Here is a 20,134-nt window from a genome sequence, read left to right on the forward strand (position 1 = left end):
TTTGCCCTGTTGCAGGGCAATTCGCCTACTGGTGCCTCCCAGAAATGTATCAGTGGAAAGGAGCTCAGAGCAAGGTCTGTGGGCCAGGGTTTCCTTGTCTCCCTACCAGTCACAGCTGCCTGTGAAGAAGGTAGCTGCTACCACTGCGGGGGTGGGGGTGGGGGGTGGAGGGGCAGCACAGTAGTCACTGGCCTCACCTCTGGTGGCAGCCCAGCAAGGAGCAAGACCTGTGCATCAGCGGGGCCTCCTGGGATCCAGAGAAGCAGCAGGGGGCGCTGGAGACCTGGTGCTTGAGGCTGAGGGTGGTTCCAGGGCTACCTGGGAGGGAGCCCAGCTGCTGCTGGAACGGGGATATGCCAGTCACCAACGCTGAGGCCACTGCTCAGGGTGCAGGGGAGTCTGGAGATGCCCCCAGGTGATACAGAGAGGGAAGCTGCTGAACCTCATGGGTGCAGAGAGGGAACCTGCAGACACAGGAGACATGGGTTCCGGGCACCTACCGGTGGAGAGCTGCTGGTGAGGTCTGAAACGACTTCTGGCACATGTTGGGGAGTTAGCTATGGTGGAAGAGACCAGTCCCCGCCCATGCAGTGAGAGAGCAGCAGGAGGGGCAGTCCAGGGCCCATTGGACATCGCCTTCCAGGGTCCATGGTGCACCCAGGCTTCCCTAGGACTGGCCTCACAGAGAAGCCCACGCCTCTCTCCACCATGCAGTTGGTCAGGATCAGTGCACCCTTAAGCCCAGCCAGCCTGTGCAGAGGGACCAGGAGCAGGAAGGTTCTGGGACTACAGGGAACAACACAGCTCTGGGGCTGCATTAGAGGAGCTGGCAGAGCTGGGGAGGGGTCTCTGCTGGAAATGTGGAGCCTTTGACTTTGTAGACTCCCAAAGTGACCACACTCAGTGTCCCTCTGCATTCGCTCAACACTTCTTGCATTGTCCTCAGTGAGGGTTTCATTAGTTTCCAGAGGATGCAACTTTCCACTTTTGCCAGTTTTTCCTCAAGTATTTAATATTTTATGCAATTACTAATTGCAATGATATTCCTCACAGAGATAAAAGAAAACAATATTCAAGTTCAAAAGCAAGCATCCCCCCACACACAAAAAACAACAACAACAACAACAACAACAACAACAACAACAACAACAAAACCTCTACATAGCCAAAGCAATCTTGAACAAAAATAAGAAAGTGGAAGGCGTCACAATCTCTGATTTCCATATGTCGCAGAGCTTTGGTAATCAGAACAGCATGGTACCATCATAAAAACTGACACAGACCAGTGGAACAGAACTGAGTTCCAGAACCAAGCCCACATGGACAGCCAAGTGGCTCCCAAAAAGGGTGCCAAGGGCACTAGAGAGAACACAGCCTTATTTTTGACTAGCTGGTGGCTTATTTCTAGGAAACAGTTTCTTTCTTCATGTTGACATTTTTTCCCTAAAACCATTTGAAGCACTTAGAGGACTTTTGGGGTCATTTCTCGAGGCTGACTGAGGAGTAGGTGGAATCACCTCTTTTTGTTTTACTCCAAAGTGTCCATTGGGAGATTTTGATCTCCTGGGATGAAATTCCTGTCTGTGAAGTCTGGAATCAGGCAGGTGCTAGTGATAGAACAGTCCAGATTCTGAGCTAAAGGTCTGTGACCTCATCAGATCTACTCTGCTAAGGAAACCAGGGTCTGATGTGACACAGAAATCACCTCCTTAGAGCCCACTGAGGGCTGCCTGCGGCAGACCAGGAGAGTGTAGGGTGGCTGGTCCCACTCCCCCATGGCTCTGGAGCACCATGACATCCTAGGAGCACAGCTTGGAGGGCTACAGGAACAGTGGCCTCATCCTCCATCTAGAGCCCAGAGGTCGACACAACACCTGAGCTCACCTGCACATCTTTGGATCCAGAGAAGTGCCTTGTCTGCTTGTGTGTAGTTGAAGAGGTACCCTGGGAGGGCTCCATGGCTTCTGTTGGAACCTGCATGTCCTTCAGTCACCAGGACTGAGGCCACTGCTCAGGTGTAGGTGAGTCTGGCCCATGCTCCAGGGGATGCAGAGGGGGAGGAGGGCTGAGCCAGCACAGGCTGGGGAGGGACCTGCAGACCTCAGGGGTGATGGACCAGCACAGGCCGGGGAGGGACCTGCAGACCTCAGCCAAAGTTCCCCAGCCAGAGAGTGAACAAGCAGGGAATGTGCTGGTAATTTCTTAGATCACCACTGGTGATCCAGTCCAGAGGAGCACAGCAGGTGAAAGCCCATCAGCAGATGCAGGCACCCACACCCCTGAGGAGTTTGGGGATTTGCACAGAAGAAGCAGCCACATGGCAAACCCTGAGGTCATAGTGATTCTGGCTTTCTTCCCCGCCCCCCCCCCGCCCCCGCTCCCCTGCCATATGTCATGTGAACCAGCATCTCCTGCTTGCTCTCTGGAGATTCCCAGTCACCAAGCATGCCACAGCCACTGGCTCTCATCAGCTGTGTCCCTCTGAACTGGATAGTCGCCTATAGTGGACACCTGGGTCCTTACAGGGCATAGGTCCCTCTTCCCACTGTTCCTCTCCTCGTGTGGGCCATGTCCTAGATCAGCAGGCAGGCAGCTAGGGTAGAGATGACCATGACCCTTGGAGTTCCCCAGCCAGAGAGTAAACAAGCAGGGAATGTGCTGGTAATTTCTTAGATCACCACTGGCGGCTTCTTTCTGTTTAGGAGTTCTTCCTTTAGTGTATCTTTCCTCACAGTTTTCCTATGAAGAATCATACCACTATTTAAAGAATCAGGTTACACTTAATATTCTGCTTGGAAATCTCAGCTGAATCTCCAAGTTTGCTTTTTGGCAGGCTTTATTTCAGACCTTGTTCATCTAATTCAAACTTCAGCATTCAAAATGAATGACACCTACACGCATCCAGTCACTGACCACAGACTCTGCATGGTGCACTGGGGACTCTAGAGACCCAAATCCTCCACCAAAAAATCTTGAATAAGGCCATCTTTGTGGCCTCTGACCTTGCTCAGAAGGGCCTTGTGCTAGGTTTATTGCTATTGTTGCCATCTTAAATTTTTTTCTTTCCAATACTGATGATTGAACTCAGAGCCTCACATGTGCTAGGCCAGCCTGTACTACTGAGCTGCATCCCCAGCCCAATTATCTTAAAACTTAATATTTTACTCCCTGAACATGTTTTTTTAATCAATCAATTAATTTTAAAATAGAATGCATTTTTACATATAGTACACAAATGGAGCACAATTTCTCATTCCTATGGCTATGCATGGTTCAGAGTCACTCCAGTAGTGTAATCATCCAGGTATATGGGGTAATAATGTCTGTCTCTTTCTACCATCCTTCCCATCCCCACAGCCCCAACTCTCCTTACACTCCCCTCTACACAAATCAAAGTTCCTTCATTCTTCCCTATCCCCCTGCCACACTATGGATCATCATCTGCTTATCAGAGAAAACATCCGGCCTTTGGTTTTTTTGGGATTGGCTTACTTCACTTAGCATAATGTCCTCTAGCTCCATCCATTTATCTGAAAATGCCATAATTTCATTCTTCTTTTTTTATTGGTTGTTCAAAACATTACAAAGCTCTTGACATATCATATTTCATACATTTGATTCTTCTTTAAGGCAGAGTTGACTTTTCTTGCTTCCCAATTTGCATACAGCATTCACTTTGCCCCTGAGCAGGGCATTCAGGTGGACCCACAGTGGTGGGGTTTCAGCAAGACTCAAGGCCAAGAGGAGAGTGTGAGCATCTGGCCTTAGAGTGGGCTGAGTCATGAGATCCACTCTCACTCCCACCTAACTTGCTCTGGAGCCAGGAACAAGCAGGTGGGAAAGAAGCAGCACCTAGGAATCCCACGGTGCTTCTCACCTCATTCTCTGCCTTAGCAACTCTCTCCTGAAAGTGAGGATGTGGGTGGAGGGAGAAGGATGCTGCTAGTGGGAAAGGTGGCCTCTGCTTTTAGCCCCTTGCCAGCAACCTTCAGATGGGAGCTTCAGCAGCATATGTAAATACCGAGAAGTGAAATAAAAACAAATGAAGTTAGTTTTGTGCAGTTTCCGAGTATGCATTTACAGATGTGAACTGTGAGTTGTGTGACTTGTTGGATCAGCATAAAGATTTGCACTTAAAATGGTGCTGCCCACTTTTCAGATAAATGGTGAGATCCACAGTAATAATTTAAACTTACCATTTTCTCATAGCAACATTGAATGGCCAACTCATTCAAAGGTCAGAGCAGACAGAGAGATGCTGAGAAAAATGAAAGCCACATGAATCAGTGCCTCTGCTATTCGGCTAGGCCCACTGTGCCCCTTGTGCAGGTGCCAGTCACTGCAAAGATGAACTTGGCAGAATTTGGGATCTATTCACGAAGCAGCCCATGAGGGAGGCAGGAGCAAGCCTAGTGTCCACTCCCCAAGGACAGAGTTTATGGATCCTTGTGCAGTAGAGTGGCAGATAGTCTAAGGCTTGGGAAAGGTGACTAGAGGCCAGGGAAAGAGGAGCCACTGATGGTCACGAGGAGCCAAACATCTCAGTTCTTCATAGGACACGTGTTTCAAAAAATGGCAGCCTTAGCCTGGTCAGGCAGAGGCTTACTCTCCAATGTCAAAGACATCAGGTGTTGGAAGCTCAGCAGGCCCAAGGTCAGTGGTTTCCACTGGTTTTAGACAGACACGAGTGGCTTCCAGCTTAGGCCACTGTGACCAACATCACCCACATGTCCAGGTATCCTCTACAGCAAAGCTAGGTGGCTCTTAGCTTCCTGACCTCTGGAAATGGTGTGTCCAAGTCAGCTGAAGCAAGGGGAGGGGGCAGCCTAGAGGGCACACTCAGGCTCACCTGGAACTCAGCTCACTCCTGCATTATGGAAGAGGACCCCCAATCTGGGACCTCACAAATCTCAGCCCTAGGCCAGTAATAAGATAAAACACGGACGGCATGAATGTTAACAGAACATGGTCAGCTAAAATTCACATATAGGAGTGCTCTAGAGAGCCCCAAAGTGCCCTCCCTGGTCCCTCGCTTCACTGTCACAGTGGCCCTGTGGCAAGTATCTATTGTAAGGGCTTCAATGGCAGGCTTCCTTTTGCCCAGGCAGATATGTCCCGTCATGTGGATGGGGGATTTGAGGGAGCTCATTGGCTACATCACTCAGAGGCAGATGCAATCCAGCAGCTTCGCCTGGAGTGCTGCTGTGCACCTGCCCACGGGCACTCAGTCTTGTTCTGCAAGCTTTGGTTGGGCTGTGCAACTTCTCCTGCCCCAGCCAGTTGACTTCCTGTGCAGCAGCTGCAGCAATGTTCAAAGTATTAGAAATGTGTGACAGAGGGTGGATGACTTTGCACACCACCTCTTACATGAAATAGTGGTCACGATCCACTTTAGTTTATGACAGGTAAGAGAAGTACTGAGAAAGTGATATTCTGGTCATAGAGCTCACCCCAGCACTGAGCTCAGGAATCGTGGCCCCACGCAGCACCCTGCTCTTTCAGGTGGGGTTTTGCGTTCTTGGAAAGCATGGAGCGTGGTCATGGGGTAGATTTGTGTGGGAGCCGGGAGGACCCCAGGAACCATAGGAGGAAATGTGGCATTTCAAATGGGCCTCCAAGTATGCGCAGGATGGGGAGTGCCGAAAGTCAGGGCATGCAAGTAGCCAAGGGAGGAGTGGAAAGAGCCCAGGGAAGAGCACACTCCATGCAGTATCCAGTTCCCCACGGGTTAGCATGCTGTGAAGTGTGCGTGCACTGAAGAGCCCATTACACGGAAATAAGATTGTTACACGCTCCTTGATATGTAGAGTATGCTGCTTACATTTCATATGTTAAAATTCCATAAAGTGCCACTAAGTCTTGCCCAGAAATCTGGGAATGGGGATTTGGTTGAGACGTCATTTACAGGATCATGCACAATCTAACTATAAAAGTAGGCCTTTTTTTTTTCAGGAAAGAAAAAAGTAACCTCAAATGTGAAAATAATTTTCCTCATTTAAGATCCACTTTTTAATTCAAATTCCCCGTGGAGGATGATCAGCCCATTATCATTCAATACCATGCAGTGAAATTAAACGCAACCTAAGTGCTGCCCACTTATCTACCTGCTCAATTTCATTTTTGGACCATGTTTGATCAGCGGCCCTCCACTCCTGCCCATCAGGGTCAGCCCTACCCTTGCCTCCTGGCTGCTGCCCGCACTGGCCACACCTCCACTTCCTGCAGGGCATTGCTCTGGCCACACACATCCTTGTAAAACATTATTGTCACAAACTTAAGCAACTTCATATTTCATGACATCTAGATGTGCTCTTCCTTTTCTTGAGATTTAATATAAAATGGCTTTAGATGATATACTATATTGAATACGTATCCAATGGGAAATGTGATACTATACTACATGTATTTTAGTAGTAACATGTTTTTATTGACTTTCTGATAAACACATTTTACCTTTAAAATAACTTTTATTGTGTGCACTTAGGATACACAGCATAGTTTTGTGGGATACACACAGACTGAGAAAAGGCCACCGTCAAGCAAAGTAAGTATTCTTCATCTCACAGACCCTGCTGCTTTTCCTGTGGGTATTTCCTGGACAAGCTGCCAAGATACACTTGTTCAGTAGGAACCTCAGATATGCTACATTTCTTACATTAGCCTCCATGCTGTGATTGGATTTCTAGGGTTGTGCTTTCTTCATGTCTGATACTCTGTGTCCTCTGATCTCTCTCCCTGTCTCTCCTGCTTTCTCTGCCTGGACACCCCCACATTTCCCTCTCCCTTCCCTTCTTCCCCCCCTTTCCTTTTCCTCCTCATTGCCTTCCTCTCCCTTTCCTTCCTGTTTTATACTCCACACCTAAGTGAGGGCAGGTGATTTTTTTTTCCTGTCTGACTTATTTCACTTAGTATACAGCCCTCCATATTCATCTGGATTTGGTAGATGACAGGATCTCCTTTTTTTTAAGACTGAATAATTTTTCAGTCCAACAGTATACTATATTTTCTTTACCCATGGGTAAAATCCTGGGCATTTAGGTTATTTTTATGCCTTGACTAATGTGAACGCTGCTGCAAAGAACCTGGGTGGTCAGATACGTTTAGGAGATGGTGGCTTCTTTTCCTTTGCAGGCTATTGGGGGTCTTTTGTGGTTTCATAAGGATCATTGGGCTGTTTTCTACTTTCTATGAATAACACCTTTGGAATTTTGATAGAGGTCACACTGAATCTGTGTATCATCTGAGTAGTGTTGCTGTTTTGATATTAGTGTTTCTGATCCATGAACACTGGATATCTTTTCATTATTTGCACCTTCTTCAATATCTTTCATCAATGTTTTATGGGGTTCAATACTTCCTTTGTGAAATTTATACTGCAGTGCTTTTTAAAATGCTACCTTTCATGGAATGGTTTCCTTGACTTATTTTTTCAGATAGACCATTTTTTTTGTGTGTGTATAAAAATGTTACTTTTAAAAAATATAGCTTGAGGTAATAAGTGAAAAGATGAGACACTGAAACCAAAAACCTACAAACTTAATTATCCATCCCCATAAAATTCAGTCTCCACTCCCCGCCCTGTGCCAAAGGGCCTCAGGGACACCGAGAACCCTCTTTGGAGTCAGACACGCACAGGCCCAAATATTAATTTCCAGATTATTTAGTAGTTGTTTGAATTGTACAAAGCATTTTGTTTTAATGTTATGTAGAAGAAAAGGAGAATTGGTCTTAGAAACTTCATAGATTTTAAAGCTTTTCCTGGCATGCTCTGTTGGACCCTCGGCTTGCCTTCTCTACCAAACAGAGAGAAACAACTTAGAAATTAGAACTCCACATGACCTCTGCAGTGCTGAGCTCAAGGGACAAAGTGTGCCTTGATCGTGGCCTGTCCCTCTGAGTCACTCAGGTAAACAAATTACTGCTATTCCCAGAAGAGAGGAGCGCGCCTGTGTCCCTCCGGTTCCTCTCCTCCTTGTTAATCTCTGTTCTCTTGGTCGGACCTTCAGAGAGAATAAAAGTCCCCTCCCGACAAGAAGGGTGCATACTCCAAGCTCTTCTCTGTCTCATCAGAGACACCCTGAGTATGTAAGTCCCAGAATCATGACACTCAGACTTTTGTAATGGCACCGTCAAGGTTCCCGTGGAAGAGTGGGCTAAGCCCAGGTTGAGGAAGCCACCCTGGAGCTCACGGAGGTGCCCTGAGGGAGGCGCTGTAGGGCTCTCTCCGAGAACCGCAGGCTGGTGCAGTCAGGTGCTGCTCCAGAATGTGGCCTCCGCTGTTTCCATAGCACTGTGTGTCACCAACTGTGTGCAGATTCTTCCTCCCGCCCGACACCGGCCACAAGGAAGCAGACAAACAAGGTGAGCTTCCATGCTGGTCATGAAAGGGGCATTCAGCCTGATCACAGGATGGGGAAAGGGCAGGAGAGATCATCCCACAGCAGAGGAAGCCAGCAGAGCCCCTCACTCCAGAGTGGGCACCTGCCCAGCGTGCAGTGACCCTGCCCAACACAGACCTCATCCCGACTCACCTGCGCTTGGGTGAAGAGGTAGAGAGAAGTTAGTTAGAGGCTATAGGGATCAGAGGGAGGGAACTGTGCGGGTCGGAGGCTCTGGGCAAGCTGGGACTGGTGGCTGGGTAAAGAGCAAATGCATGTTCCAGTTAGTGGCAGGGCATTACCGGTGCTTGCTACACTGCCTGGCACAGGAGCTCGGTGGGAAGAAGGAGGCCTCCTGAATGCACCTTCAGAGGAGGCCTGTGGGCCCTGTTCCATGGTTGTGTATTTGAAAGGAGAGGTCTTCTTCCTATATCACACATCTGGAGGATGACAGTGAGTATTCCTGTAAAACATAAGGAGCAGTTACAAGTTCTGAATTTGGGAGAACCTCCTGAGACTGAGAAAAAGTCTCCAATATGTACACACCAGACATGTTTTATAAAGAAGTTCATTAGGATCCCAAATGTAAAATCAATAACAAACAAGCCTTCGGTGATTCAGGGACACTGTGAGAAATAATAACACCTGCACTAAAAAGGGCAAGTCCCCACCAGCCACTGTGATTTTATAGCCACACGTCCTATTCAAGGCCATAATAGCCAGTTAGATTTACAACAATATAAACTAAAAATATAAAGTTTGAAAAAAAATTAAAAGCTCCAATGTCAGGAAGAATGTTCTGGAACACATACTTAATCAATAATTCAACTCGAGTCAGAAAAAAATGATATTCAGTATCAAATGAATTGTGCCCAGAACGTGGACTGTAGGCGGTGTTTGGGACATATTTATTGAAGGAAACACCGGTCATGTGAATGGATGGATAATTACTTGTTTGCTAATAGTTATAAAAACTTACACCTTGATAATATTTAGAATAAAAGCGGGTATTAATTACATCATATTATAGTAAGCATTTGGAGAGTAGAGAGACTGTGAGGCTGCAAGACACTTGGTGAAGGATTCTCGTAGGGCAGGAGCACTATCACGTCTCCTAGGGAGAGCAGGGCACAGGGATGTGCTGGGCTGAAGGGCCTAAAGCCCCTGCAAGGGCATGGGATGTCAGGGGAGCCTGCATACCTGGCAGAGGCATGGTGCAATGACCAGCAGAGAGCAAAGAAGCCAGAGTGGGGGCCTGGGATCACCAGTGACCAACATTTATTCTCACCCAAGTGAAGAAGCTGGCACAGGGCATCTGCCACCCTGGTTGGGATACATCAGATGAGCAGGCACAGTGCTCAGCCACAGTAACTAAATCTGCTCGGGGCAAACAGCATGGCTGCCAAAATAAGCAACTTTCTAATAAGGTCGGTATGGACAATGTGATTATCATGGGCAAATGAAAATAACGGGTTCAGTTAAAAATGGGCATTCGTCACAGTTTACTTCCAATATTGGGGAAGAAACCATGCTTTCTTGAAAGCCGTTGAGACTGAGTCGCAAGATGTTTCTGTGCGTATGCAGACATGATGCCAGAGACACAGACATGGGTGGCAAACATCGGAGGTAGCAAGGGTTAGGGTGGCACTTAGTCCCCCACACGTCATGAGGACCCTGTGGGGCTCCACCATTAAATGTTCTCTTCTTCTAGATTCGATGGGAAGATGGACAGAGGAAACCTAACAGCCATCAGGGAATTTGTCCTCCTGGGCCTCTCGGACTCCTCAGCACATCCGCACCTCTTGGCCCTGCTCTTTCTCTGTATGGACTTGGTCACCGTGCTGGGAAACGCGCTCATCATCCTGGCCATCGGCGGTGACCCCCGCCTCGATTCCCCCATGTATTTATTCCTTAGTAATTTGGCCTTTGTTGACATTTGCTTTATTTCCACAACAGTTCCTAAAATGGTAGTGAACCTCCTGACTGACACCCTGACCATCTCCCGCGAAGGCTGCCTCACCCAGCTCTTCTTCTTCATTTCTTTTGTGAACATGGACAGCCTCCTTCTCTGTGTGATGGCCTACGATAGATACGTGGCCATTTGCCACCCTTTGCACTATGCCACCACAGTGAGCCCTCAGCTCTGCCTGCAGCTGGTGGCAGTGCTCTGGGTGGTCACCTGCCTTCATGCCCTCCTGCACACCATGTTGATGGCACGCCTGTCCTTCTGTGCCTCCAATGTCATCCACCATTTCTTCTGTGACCTCAACCCTCTCCTTCAGCTCTCCTGCTCGGACGTGTCCCTCAACATCATGGTCATTCTCACGGTGGGGAGTCTGCTGGCTCTCACGCCCCTTGCCTGCATCCTCACATCGTATGGCCTCATCTTCTGCACCATTCTGAAGGTCACCTCTACTCAGGGGAGGCAGAGAGCCTTTTCCACCTGCAGCTGCCACCTGTCGGTGGTTGTGCTATTCTATGGCACGGCCATCATGGTCTACTTCAGCCCTGCCTCCTCACACACACCCCAGGGAGATGCCCTATCGGCTGTCATGTATACAACTGTCACACCCATGTTGAACCCTTTCATCTACAGCCTCAGGAACAGGGATGTGAAGGCATCACTGCAGAAGACACTCTGCATGTGAGCTGCTCTCAGTGGTGACCATGACCCAGAGGTAAATCCAAGTGCCAGAGCAAGGGGCCAAGGCAGGCATGTCCCACGTAGGCACAGCAGCAGCCATCAGGTCGCCCCGATGCCTCTTTACACTGGAAACTGCATCCAGTGCTTTGTGTGTGTCCTCACACTCTGCCTTTGCAAACACTGGGTGACCCAGGAAACCCGTGGTCAGGATGAGGACGGTGCGTTCTGGAGAAGCAGATGGGGACCACCAGGTCCCTGACTTCAGTGCAGCGAGGTGTGATCAAACTTCAAGCCGTCCAAATGAGGATAAGTCCTGCTGGTGCAGCATCCGAGGTTCAGACTGGACCGCGGCTGGGTTCCAGTGCAGACCCATGGGTGGTGGGAGCAGGGCTCCTCTTGAAGCGCTCTCGGGAATGCTTCCCTGTCTAGGGAACACTCCTTCACTTTGCTCTCTCTTGACACACCTCGATGTCCCCATTCTGTCCACCGTGTCCTTGTCACATGTGTGCCCAACTGTTTCTGGCATAGAGGAAGATCACCTTCTGCTCAAATCACGTTCCCTGCCAACAGGCAGAGGCTGGCGGAGCCCTCTGCAGATGTGCCTGGTGCAGCCCACTCCCGAGGAAGAGTCATGGACTGTCCTCCTGGGAGGTAACAGGACCTCATTCAAGGGGAAGCCTTGCTCCAAACCTCGGAGTTTTGTTCCATCCTGTCTTGCTAATAGCAAATCAATATGCAATATGCAAAAGTGATTACATCAGCGGTTATTCCATTGAATAAACTCTATGTAGGATATGGCTCCAATCTCTAGTGCTTAGGGACTCACTCATTCCAGTTCACCTTTGGGAGTGTCACCTGCCCTTCTCCAGAATCAAAATGTCGCTTTTGTGCCTCTGTAAATGCTCAAGTGAACACACACATCCCACTTTTAAAACCTAGTAGAAATTCACACCTTCCCAAGGAAAAACAAATACAGATGCAAGAGTTTAAATCCCTTCGAAGAAAAAAATGTTTTTTTTTTAAAAAAAAAACCAACCAAGTTGGCAAGTAAACTTCAGCTTCAGCTATTCTAACATAGTTATCTAGCTTACAATATGGATAAAGAATGTAGATTCATGAAGGCAAATCAGTAAGTAAATAAATAATGTATGGGGAGGTGGCTTATAGCTTTGGCTCTACCTAATGAACATGGCTACTGACTTCCTATCTGTATACCTAAAAGGTCACCTGTCCAGAAGTCCACTTAATGGTTTGCTAGGGTTTTAGGTGTGGAAAATCATTTGGGATGATGGGTTTAGAAAGGGGACCCCTCTGAAATTTGAGATTATGTGTGTTAGGCTTTCAGATGTCACTCAAACCAGCCCTGCCCTGAGTGACATCGTCATGAAGGTGGATCTGTCAGCAGGTACAAGCACCATTCTCACCCTCATCCCCGTCACTGTGCCGTCTTTAAATGGAATGCTCTTCTCTCCATCACCTAGAGCCCTTGAATGGCCCATTACAGAATCAAGGGAAAGTGCAGACTGTTTAGTAGCTTCCCTGGACCAAAATAGGGACCTCAGAGTAATTATTTGAGGGTTTTCTTTTCTAAACATCCAAGAGTCAGCTAAAATGGTAAAGGTACTCCACAGGGGAAATGCACATCTTCCTTTCAAAAGTACTTTGCAACTTCCACCTGGCTGCAGGTGGACTTCGGCAAATCCAGGAAGGAGGCTCGGAGGACCTGGGGTTCCACCACTCACAGGGAGTGCTCTCTAAATGTGCTTCTGCTCATCTCACACGTTCTTGAAGAAAAAGGAAAAAATACGAAATGCACGAGTATGTAGAAAGGAGGAAGACGGCAGTGGTTCCTGCGGTGGAGGGAGCAGCCTGGCCAGACACCAGGGACTCCTTAGAGCACAGCAGAGACTGGGAGATAAATGGGCACCAAGATGCCACTCGGTAAACAAAGAAAAGAAGAAGCAAAAGGGAGATGCTGCTCAGTGTCATTAGCCTGGTTTTCATGATATAGTGCCTTAGCATCCTTCAAAACTTCTGGGGAATGCAAATTCCTCCTTTCCCATTGAGGTGGTAAATTGGGCTCCTGAGAACTGGAGATTTAACCAGTGTCATTTTACTAGTAGTTCAAAGCCTGCAGAGGACTGCAAGACACTGGCAAAGCATGAAGCTTGAGGCCATCTGAGGTGGTAAATTGGGCTCCTGAGAACTGGAGATTTAACCAGTGTCATTTTACTAGTAGTTCAAAGCCTGCAGAGGACTGCAAGACACTGGCAAAGCGTGAAGCTTGAGGCCATCTGTGCAGCTCCCAAAGCTGTATTTACCACGTCCAGATGCACCCTGAGCCAGATGCAACTGTGGGGCCTCCTGATCCCACGCAGGTCATTGCATTGCACAGGATGATTTATGTATGAATGAGGACAACTCTCCACCATCTGGCTGTTACAGCACTCAGTTGTCCTTGAACTCTTTCAGCAGGACATGTTGTGTATTTGCTGATTCTAAATTTGTTACATAAGCAACCTGGAGAACTAGGCATAGTAGCCTACGCACATTCCATAAATAAGATCTTCAGATGTCTTTCCACTAGAAATCACCATGAGGAATCTTATTAAAGTTAATTGCAAAGGTGTTTGGCTCCAATATTTTTTCTTGCCTGTGTCCCCAGGGCAGGCCACAGGCTCAGCTACTAGCCATCCCTCCTGGACTCTCCTAGGGTGGGCGGATGAGGGGCAGCAGTGCCTAGCTGGCTGTGGGGCTGGCGTGGGTCAGGTCTGCTGCCCCAGGGTGTTTCCTCATCCCAGTCCCCTGGCTGTCCTCCTCTGTTCTATTAGTACTGAGCGAAGTTACAGTCCTTCCAACAAAGGGAAGACTATGGATAACCACAGCCAAATCACACAAAACAAATGCTTTTCATTCACAGTCCTGGAAGACACATCACTCAACTGTGGGCACAGTCTATCTTGACGTGTATAAGAGCTAAATTATATTGCTGATGGCATTTTTTTTCCTGGTTTCTGTTGCTCAGTATTGTGTTTGTGAGATTCATCCATAAAAGAACACCAGGCCGATTCCCCTCATGAGCGTACATGCAATATCCTTAGCAAAATCCTAGCAACCCAATCTCAACCCCACATCAAAAGGGTCATTCACTGTGGTCAAGTAGCCTATAGCTCCCAGGATGCTGGTGGGTCATTATGAGCAGATCAGTAAACGACGTTCAGGTAAAAAATGTGTAATCGTCTCAGTGAATAAGACGAGGCTTGGACAAAATTCAACTTTCCTGAAGAAACTGAACCAGAGGTCCAGAAGAGGTGCAGAAGAAACATGCCTCAGTAAGCATGAGATCCTGCAGCCAGCACAGAACCAAGTGTGAGCAGGGAAAGCCCCCAGGTCAACAGCCCCAAACCGCCCACCGGCAGGGCACTGGAGCAGAGAAATGACACAGAAGGGGACCTCAGAGGGCCCAAACAAGACAGGAGGAGGTGAAAGGGTCTCACTGAGCACATGACTGCATTCAGAGAAAACCCTAGATGCTCCCCACGAGCTGCAGGCAGTGAACTAGGAAGGAACTATTAAGCCACAGGGAACAGAATCAACACAGACAAATCAGGGTGGGTTCACTGGGAAGGACAAACATGGTGAAGCAAGTTTCCGCCTCCTGCTTTACGGTCGACTTGGTGATTTACTGCACTCTCGCCATGACATGGAGACATGCCCAACAGGGCTGATCACTGGGCACATGCAGATTAGACCACCATGAGGCATCACCCTGACCTGTTAAAACAGTTGTTATCAATGGGAGGCTGAGACGAGGATGGCGAGTTTGAAGCAAGCCTCAGCAACTCAGTGAGAGATTGTCTGTAAATAAATATAAAAAGGGCTGGGGACATGGCTCAGTGGTTAAGTGTCCCTGGGTTCAATTCCCGCTACCAAAAAAAAAAAAAAAGAAAGAAAGGAAGAAAAAGTTTGTTATCAAAAAGATGGAAAGTAAATATTGGCAAGGAAGTGGAAAAAAAATGAGCCCCTGGTGAGAATGCAATTTGTTACAGTGATTATGGAAAATGGTAGACAAAGTCCTCAAAAAAAAAAAAAAAAAAAAAGACTTACTCTATGACCAGCCATTTCAGGTCTGGTATTTACCCAAACACGTTGAAGTCAGCATGTCAGAGGGACAGCTGGCCTGCCACGTGGGATGTGGTGTTACTAACAGATTCCAAGGAGCCAACCTAAGTGCCCACGGATGGATGGGTCATGGGGAAGGTGCGGTTGTTCACACCAGGGCTTTCCTATCAATCAGCTTCAAAGAAAGAGAAACTCTGTAGTTTGCAATGACATTGATGGAGCCAGAGAATGTCATGCCGAGTGAGGTAGGCAGAGACCCAAAGGCCTCCGGTCCTCACTCACAGGTGGACCCTAAAACGTCACCTCCCAGGAGCAGAGGGCAGCTTCCTCATGCCTGGGTGGGGGCCTGGGAGGAAGGGACGGCAGTAATGGATGGCAGCCTTAGCTAGGCAGGAGGAAGTCTGACTTTTCTGGGGTCTGCTACACACCATAGCGGTATAGCTGATAATAAGAACTAATAATAAGTGTTCCATATGGCTGAGAGTGGACTCCCAATGTTCTCATCACGAATGTGTTAAGTGTTTGAGATAATGCCTATTTTCATTAGTTTGGTCTGATTTTTTGTATTCAGAAAAATCATGACTTTCTACCCCATAAATGATCTTTTAAATATGTAATAAAAATTAAATTAAATTAAGAAGGTCAAAGACCACTTTTTTGGAGTGACTTGAACAAGGTCACACTTCTTTCCAGGTCCCCTTGTTGCTGTGCATGCACACATCCATATCATCTCCTGACACCCAGGGTGCTCCCCCCCCAGACCCTGCCGACTGCTACGCCCACCTCCTGGTGGCAGGCCTTGTCCCCCTAGGCTCACTCACTGTTGTGGAAGGACGAGGGCCCCTTTGTGTTTTAGCTCTGTGTTTGTGAAGGAGACTTCCCCGTGGCCAGAGGACTTGTATGTGTATTCAGGGCGCCTTGTGCTGCAACCTCAATGTGGGGCCAGAGAGCAGCCCCATCTCCTGCCATCCACTTTGCAATGCTGGGCGTGGAGCCAGGGCCTGCTGGGTGAGGGCTGCATCAGTCCTGTTTCTAAGGGGAGTGCCACAGGCAGGGCAGCTGCAGTGGCCTGGGGCCCGGGGGGGACATCCCTCAGGCCTCCTCTGCTCTTCCTTAGTCCCTGGGAGAGCAACTGTGACCCTCACGAAAGTGAAGTCCTCAGGGAGCCCCTGTGATGTCCCAAAGTGGAGCCCAGCTCTCCCAGGCTGAGAAGTCCTAATGAAGCCCCCAGGGAGATTCCCTGGCCTTCCCTCCCCAGCCCCGACCACAGGGGAGAAAGACACCGACAAGCAAAGACTGGGGTGCTAACTGGTAACACAGATGCTGTGTGACGGTGAACAGCACAGCTGCCAGGAGGTCCCCACTACGTCGATGAGGCAATGGGTTCATTTGATTCGAGCCACGGCCTCGCTGAAAAGAAGAACTAAGATTATTTGACCAACAACATCACATTTCTGAAAATGAGCAAAATACAACAGCACGTGAGTGTACCCAGGGAAAAGCTGTGCGCCCGCTCCCCAGTAGCCCATGGGAAAGGGCCAGGCCCATAACTGCCCAGCAGTGATGCCCGTGGCCTAGCAGGACCTCCTCCATGCGGGAGCAAAGACTGCAGGCTATGCATTAAAACCACCAGATTAATAAAGTGTGAGTTGCTTTTTACACTTGAGTTTTATTTTAATGAAAGTATTGCTTGGCTTAGAAGATATTTTCTCTCTCTTCACTTCCTAAGTTCCTGCAGCTGAGGAACATGGAGCCTGCCTGTCAGTACAGAGGACTGGGTGACCAGGGAAAAGACTTAGGAAAAGGGAGGGACGGTGTGACATTTCAAATGCTGTTGGATCGTGGTGCAGCAAGAAGTACGATTTAAATTTTGTTATGGAAATATGAAAAAATGTCAGCATTTTTAGGTGACTAACAGACATCATTACTTTATATATATGTGTGACTGCAGGACCAATATGTTCCTATAACATGTACACTCAGAAAAATGAGAAATCATATCCCATCTATGTATAGCAAAGTGCATAAATGCATTCTACTGTTATGTATAACCAATTAAAGCAAATAAACAAAACATTTTAAAAATGATATCCCCAAACACAGTAACATTACTTGATCTTCTAACTCTGTGGCGAATAATTTCCAAGATCCGTCCATGAAAGCTCCCCTCCCTTCCTCCCCTGTGCACTGCAGGGAATGTGGACGCCGTGGGGGAACCTGGGAGTCTGGTGCCTGAGAATCTCCACGTTCTAAAGCAGGAGGTGGACAGACAAGACCCAGGTGACCGCACGTCACACTCAGCTGTTGTTTTCATGGTGATGCTGGAGACAGATGCCCGGGTTTTTTCTGCAGAGACTTTATATACACTTCCATCCCATTCTACACATACAAGAACATTTTTAGGATGACTACCCAGATATTTTTTTCCTTTATATCATCATCTGGATTTGAGGCACCTGGGTGTACCTTCTGGGAATCCTCGCTTCTCTAGAGCTTTCTGGTCCCTTTAAGAATCTATTTGCTTGACAGATGCACATAACAGGTGCAAGGATTCTAAAGTCAGCCAGAACTTGGGGGGTGAAGAGTGCCTGTAAACAGATGTCTTCCGCTCGTGTCCCCTCCACCCCTGCTTTGTGCTCTGAGGCTGGTTTCACCGAGGCAACCCTCTCCACCCGCCCTTGACTGACGGAGCAGATGACGGGTCCCCAGGCTGAAGCTGGGGGCACTCCTCCCTCCCGCAGGGCAGGCCCCCATCTTGGTCTCTCAGGCACCCTCTGTGCTTTGGGAGATGAGTTTCCAGTGACAGGGCCATGCCAGGTTCAGTCCTTTGTTGTACAAGTCTGGACTGGCCGGGGGCCACCTTCCTGGGTTCCAACCCACCCTGCCACTAAAGGGTGAGGAGACCCCTAGGAAAACGGCTGACCCCCCTCATTTCTTCATCTGTAAAACGTGGATTACCAGAACTGCCCCATGGGAGGCTGTTCCTGAAGATCGGCCAGACAGCCCAGGTGAAGTCTCCCCGGCCCTGAGTGTGGTCGACTCCTTCCCGACCAGAGGATGCGGCATGGACCTGGCCAACAGGACAGCGGTGAGGGAGTTCCTTCTGCTGGGGTTCTCGGGAGCGCCCTGGCTGCAGCAGGCGCTTTTCGCGCTGTTCCTGGCCGTGTACCTGCTCTCCCTCGTGGGAAACACCCTCATCATCTTCATCGTCCTGGTGGAGGCCACACTGCAGACACCCATGTACGTTTTCCTAGGAAACCTGTCCTTCCTGGAGATCTGGTACACCACAGCCACGGTGCCTAAGCTGCTGGCCACCTGCCTGTCCAAGGGCACGGCCATCTCTGTCCCTGGCTACATTGTCCAGTACTACTTCTTCTTCTCCATGGGGGCCACCGAGTGCATCTTGCTGGCGGTGATGGCCTACGACCGGTATGTGGCCATCTGCAGCCCTCTCCGCTACTCCCTTCTCATGAGCCTTCAGCTCTGCCTGCGATTTGCAGCTGGGTCTTGGGTCGGGGGCTTCGAGGCCCCCCTCCTACCTACCATACTCATCTCTCGCCTGAACTTCTGTGGCCCCCAGAAGATCAACCACTTCTTCTGTGACTCAGACCCCATTTTTAAACTTTCCTGCTCAGACACGTTCTTGGCAGAGGCCTTGGGCTATACCTGCAGCTCTGTGGTGATTCTCAGCTCCTTCCTCCTCACCATGTCCTCCTACGGCAACATTGTGGCCACCGTCCTCAGGCTTTCCTCCCTAGAGGCTCGGAAGAAGACCTTCTCCACCTGTGCCTCCCACCTCACCGTGGTCACCATCTACTACAGCACCATCATCTTCGCCTACGTCCGCCCTCCAGCCAAGTACAACTTCACTATTGGCAAAGTGATCTCCGTGTTCTACTGCGTGGTCACCCCGCTGGTGAACCCACTCATATATACCCTGAGAAACAAAGACGTGAAGAAAGCGTTCAAGAAAATTCTGGCACAGAAGAGATTCCTCTTGACCAGAAACAGACAGGAGTTTTGAGATATCAACACAGAAAAGCAGTTTAGAATGGAAACTCAAACTCATGGGCAAATGGTAAGTACTAAAAACCATAGTCTGCTGTTGATACCACCTAACGTGACCACCTGTGCATGGTACTTGTGTTTTAAACTCCACTGGACAGCCGTTCCACGTCTGCTCTGCCTCTGGTGCCTTAGTACAGCGCTGTGATGGGGGAAGATACCTGACCCAGGCTCCTGCCCCTAACGCGTCCACAGGCTGGCCGAGCGGCAGTATTCCAGGGACCCCAGGGGCCACAAAATCTCTGTTAAGTTGGGGCAGTGGTCCTCCATCTAATGATCTGATGGTCTGATCTACACTTGGTCCTTTGTACCTCAAAAATGTGTCCCCTTCAGGGACATTTCCTACACACACATGCCGAGTCAATGTTCTTCTCAGGCACTGATGTTGACTTGTCAGTGATAATGCCGCTTAGTAATTCTGTTAGAAAAATTAGGCCGTGAGGATTTTTCTGAGGAACGTAAAGCCATGAGTAAATGGGGCTGGGGTTGTGGCTCAGAGGTAGAACACTCGCCTAGCACATGTGAGGCACTGGGTTCCACCCTCAGCACCACATGGAAATAAAATAAAGGAATTGTGTCCACCTACAACTAAAAAATAAATATTAAAAGAAAAAACATGAGTAAATGAACTCTATTTCAAAAATTAGCAAGGATACCATGACTCAAAAGTAAAAAAAAATAACTTAGATCTGGACACTGAGAATGGAATATCTTAGGTGGTGAGGTAGTGACTGTTTCAGATTCCTACAACATATGCAAGGAGAGACCTAATTAAGCAAAAACAAGTCTGATTCTGAAAGAGAAGAATGAAGGGCTCCAGGTGTTCCCCCCTGCCCAGTCCCCTCCTGTGACAAGGAAGCCCTGTCATTCCCGTCAGTGCAGCACAGGAGCACAGGTGACAGCAGGGGACGGACCCTAACTCCAG

The 20,134-nt window shown here is 48.6% G+C and overlaps 1 protein-coding gene across 1 annotated transcript; it reads left to right on the forward strand.

The window, feature by feature from the left end:
- Nucleotides 1–10,102: 10,102 nt before the first annotated feature.
- Nucleotides 10,103–19,168, forward strand: LOC308652261 (uncharacterized protein; the record flags this gene model as incomplete). Its single annotated transcript, XM_081300035.1, has 2 exons — nt 10,103–11,022; nt 18,106–19,168. The coding sequence occupies 2 exons, from the start codon at nt 10,103–10,105 to the stop codon at nt 19,166–19,168; spliced, it is 1,983 nt and encodes a 660-aa protein (XP_081156161.1).
- Nucleotides 19,169–20,134: the final 966 nt, after the last annotated feature.

Source organism: Spermophilus citellus, assembly GCF_964194105.1.
Source record: "Spermophilus citellus genome assembly, chromosome: 1".
NCBI classification, from domain to species: Eukaryota; Metazoa; Chordata; class Mammalia; order Rodentia; family Sciuridae; genus Spermophilus; species Spermophilus citellus.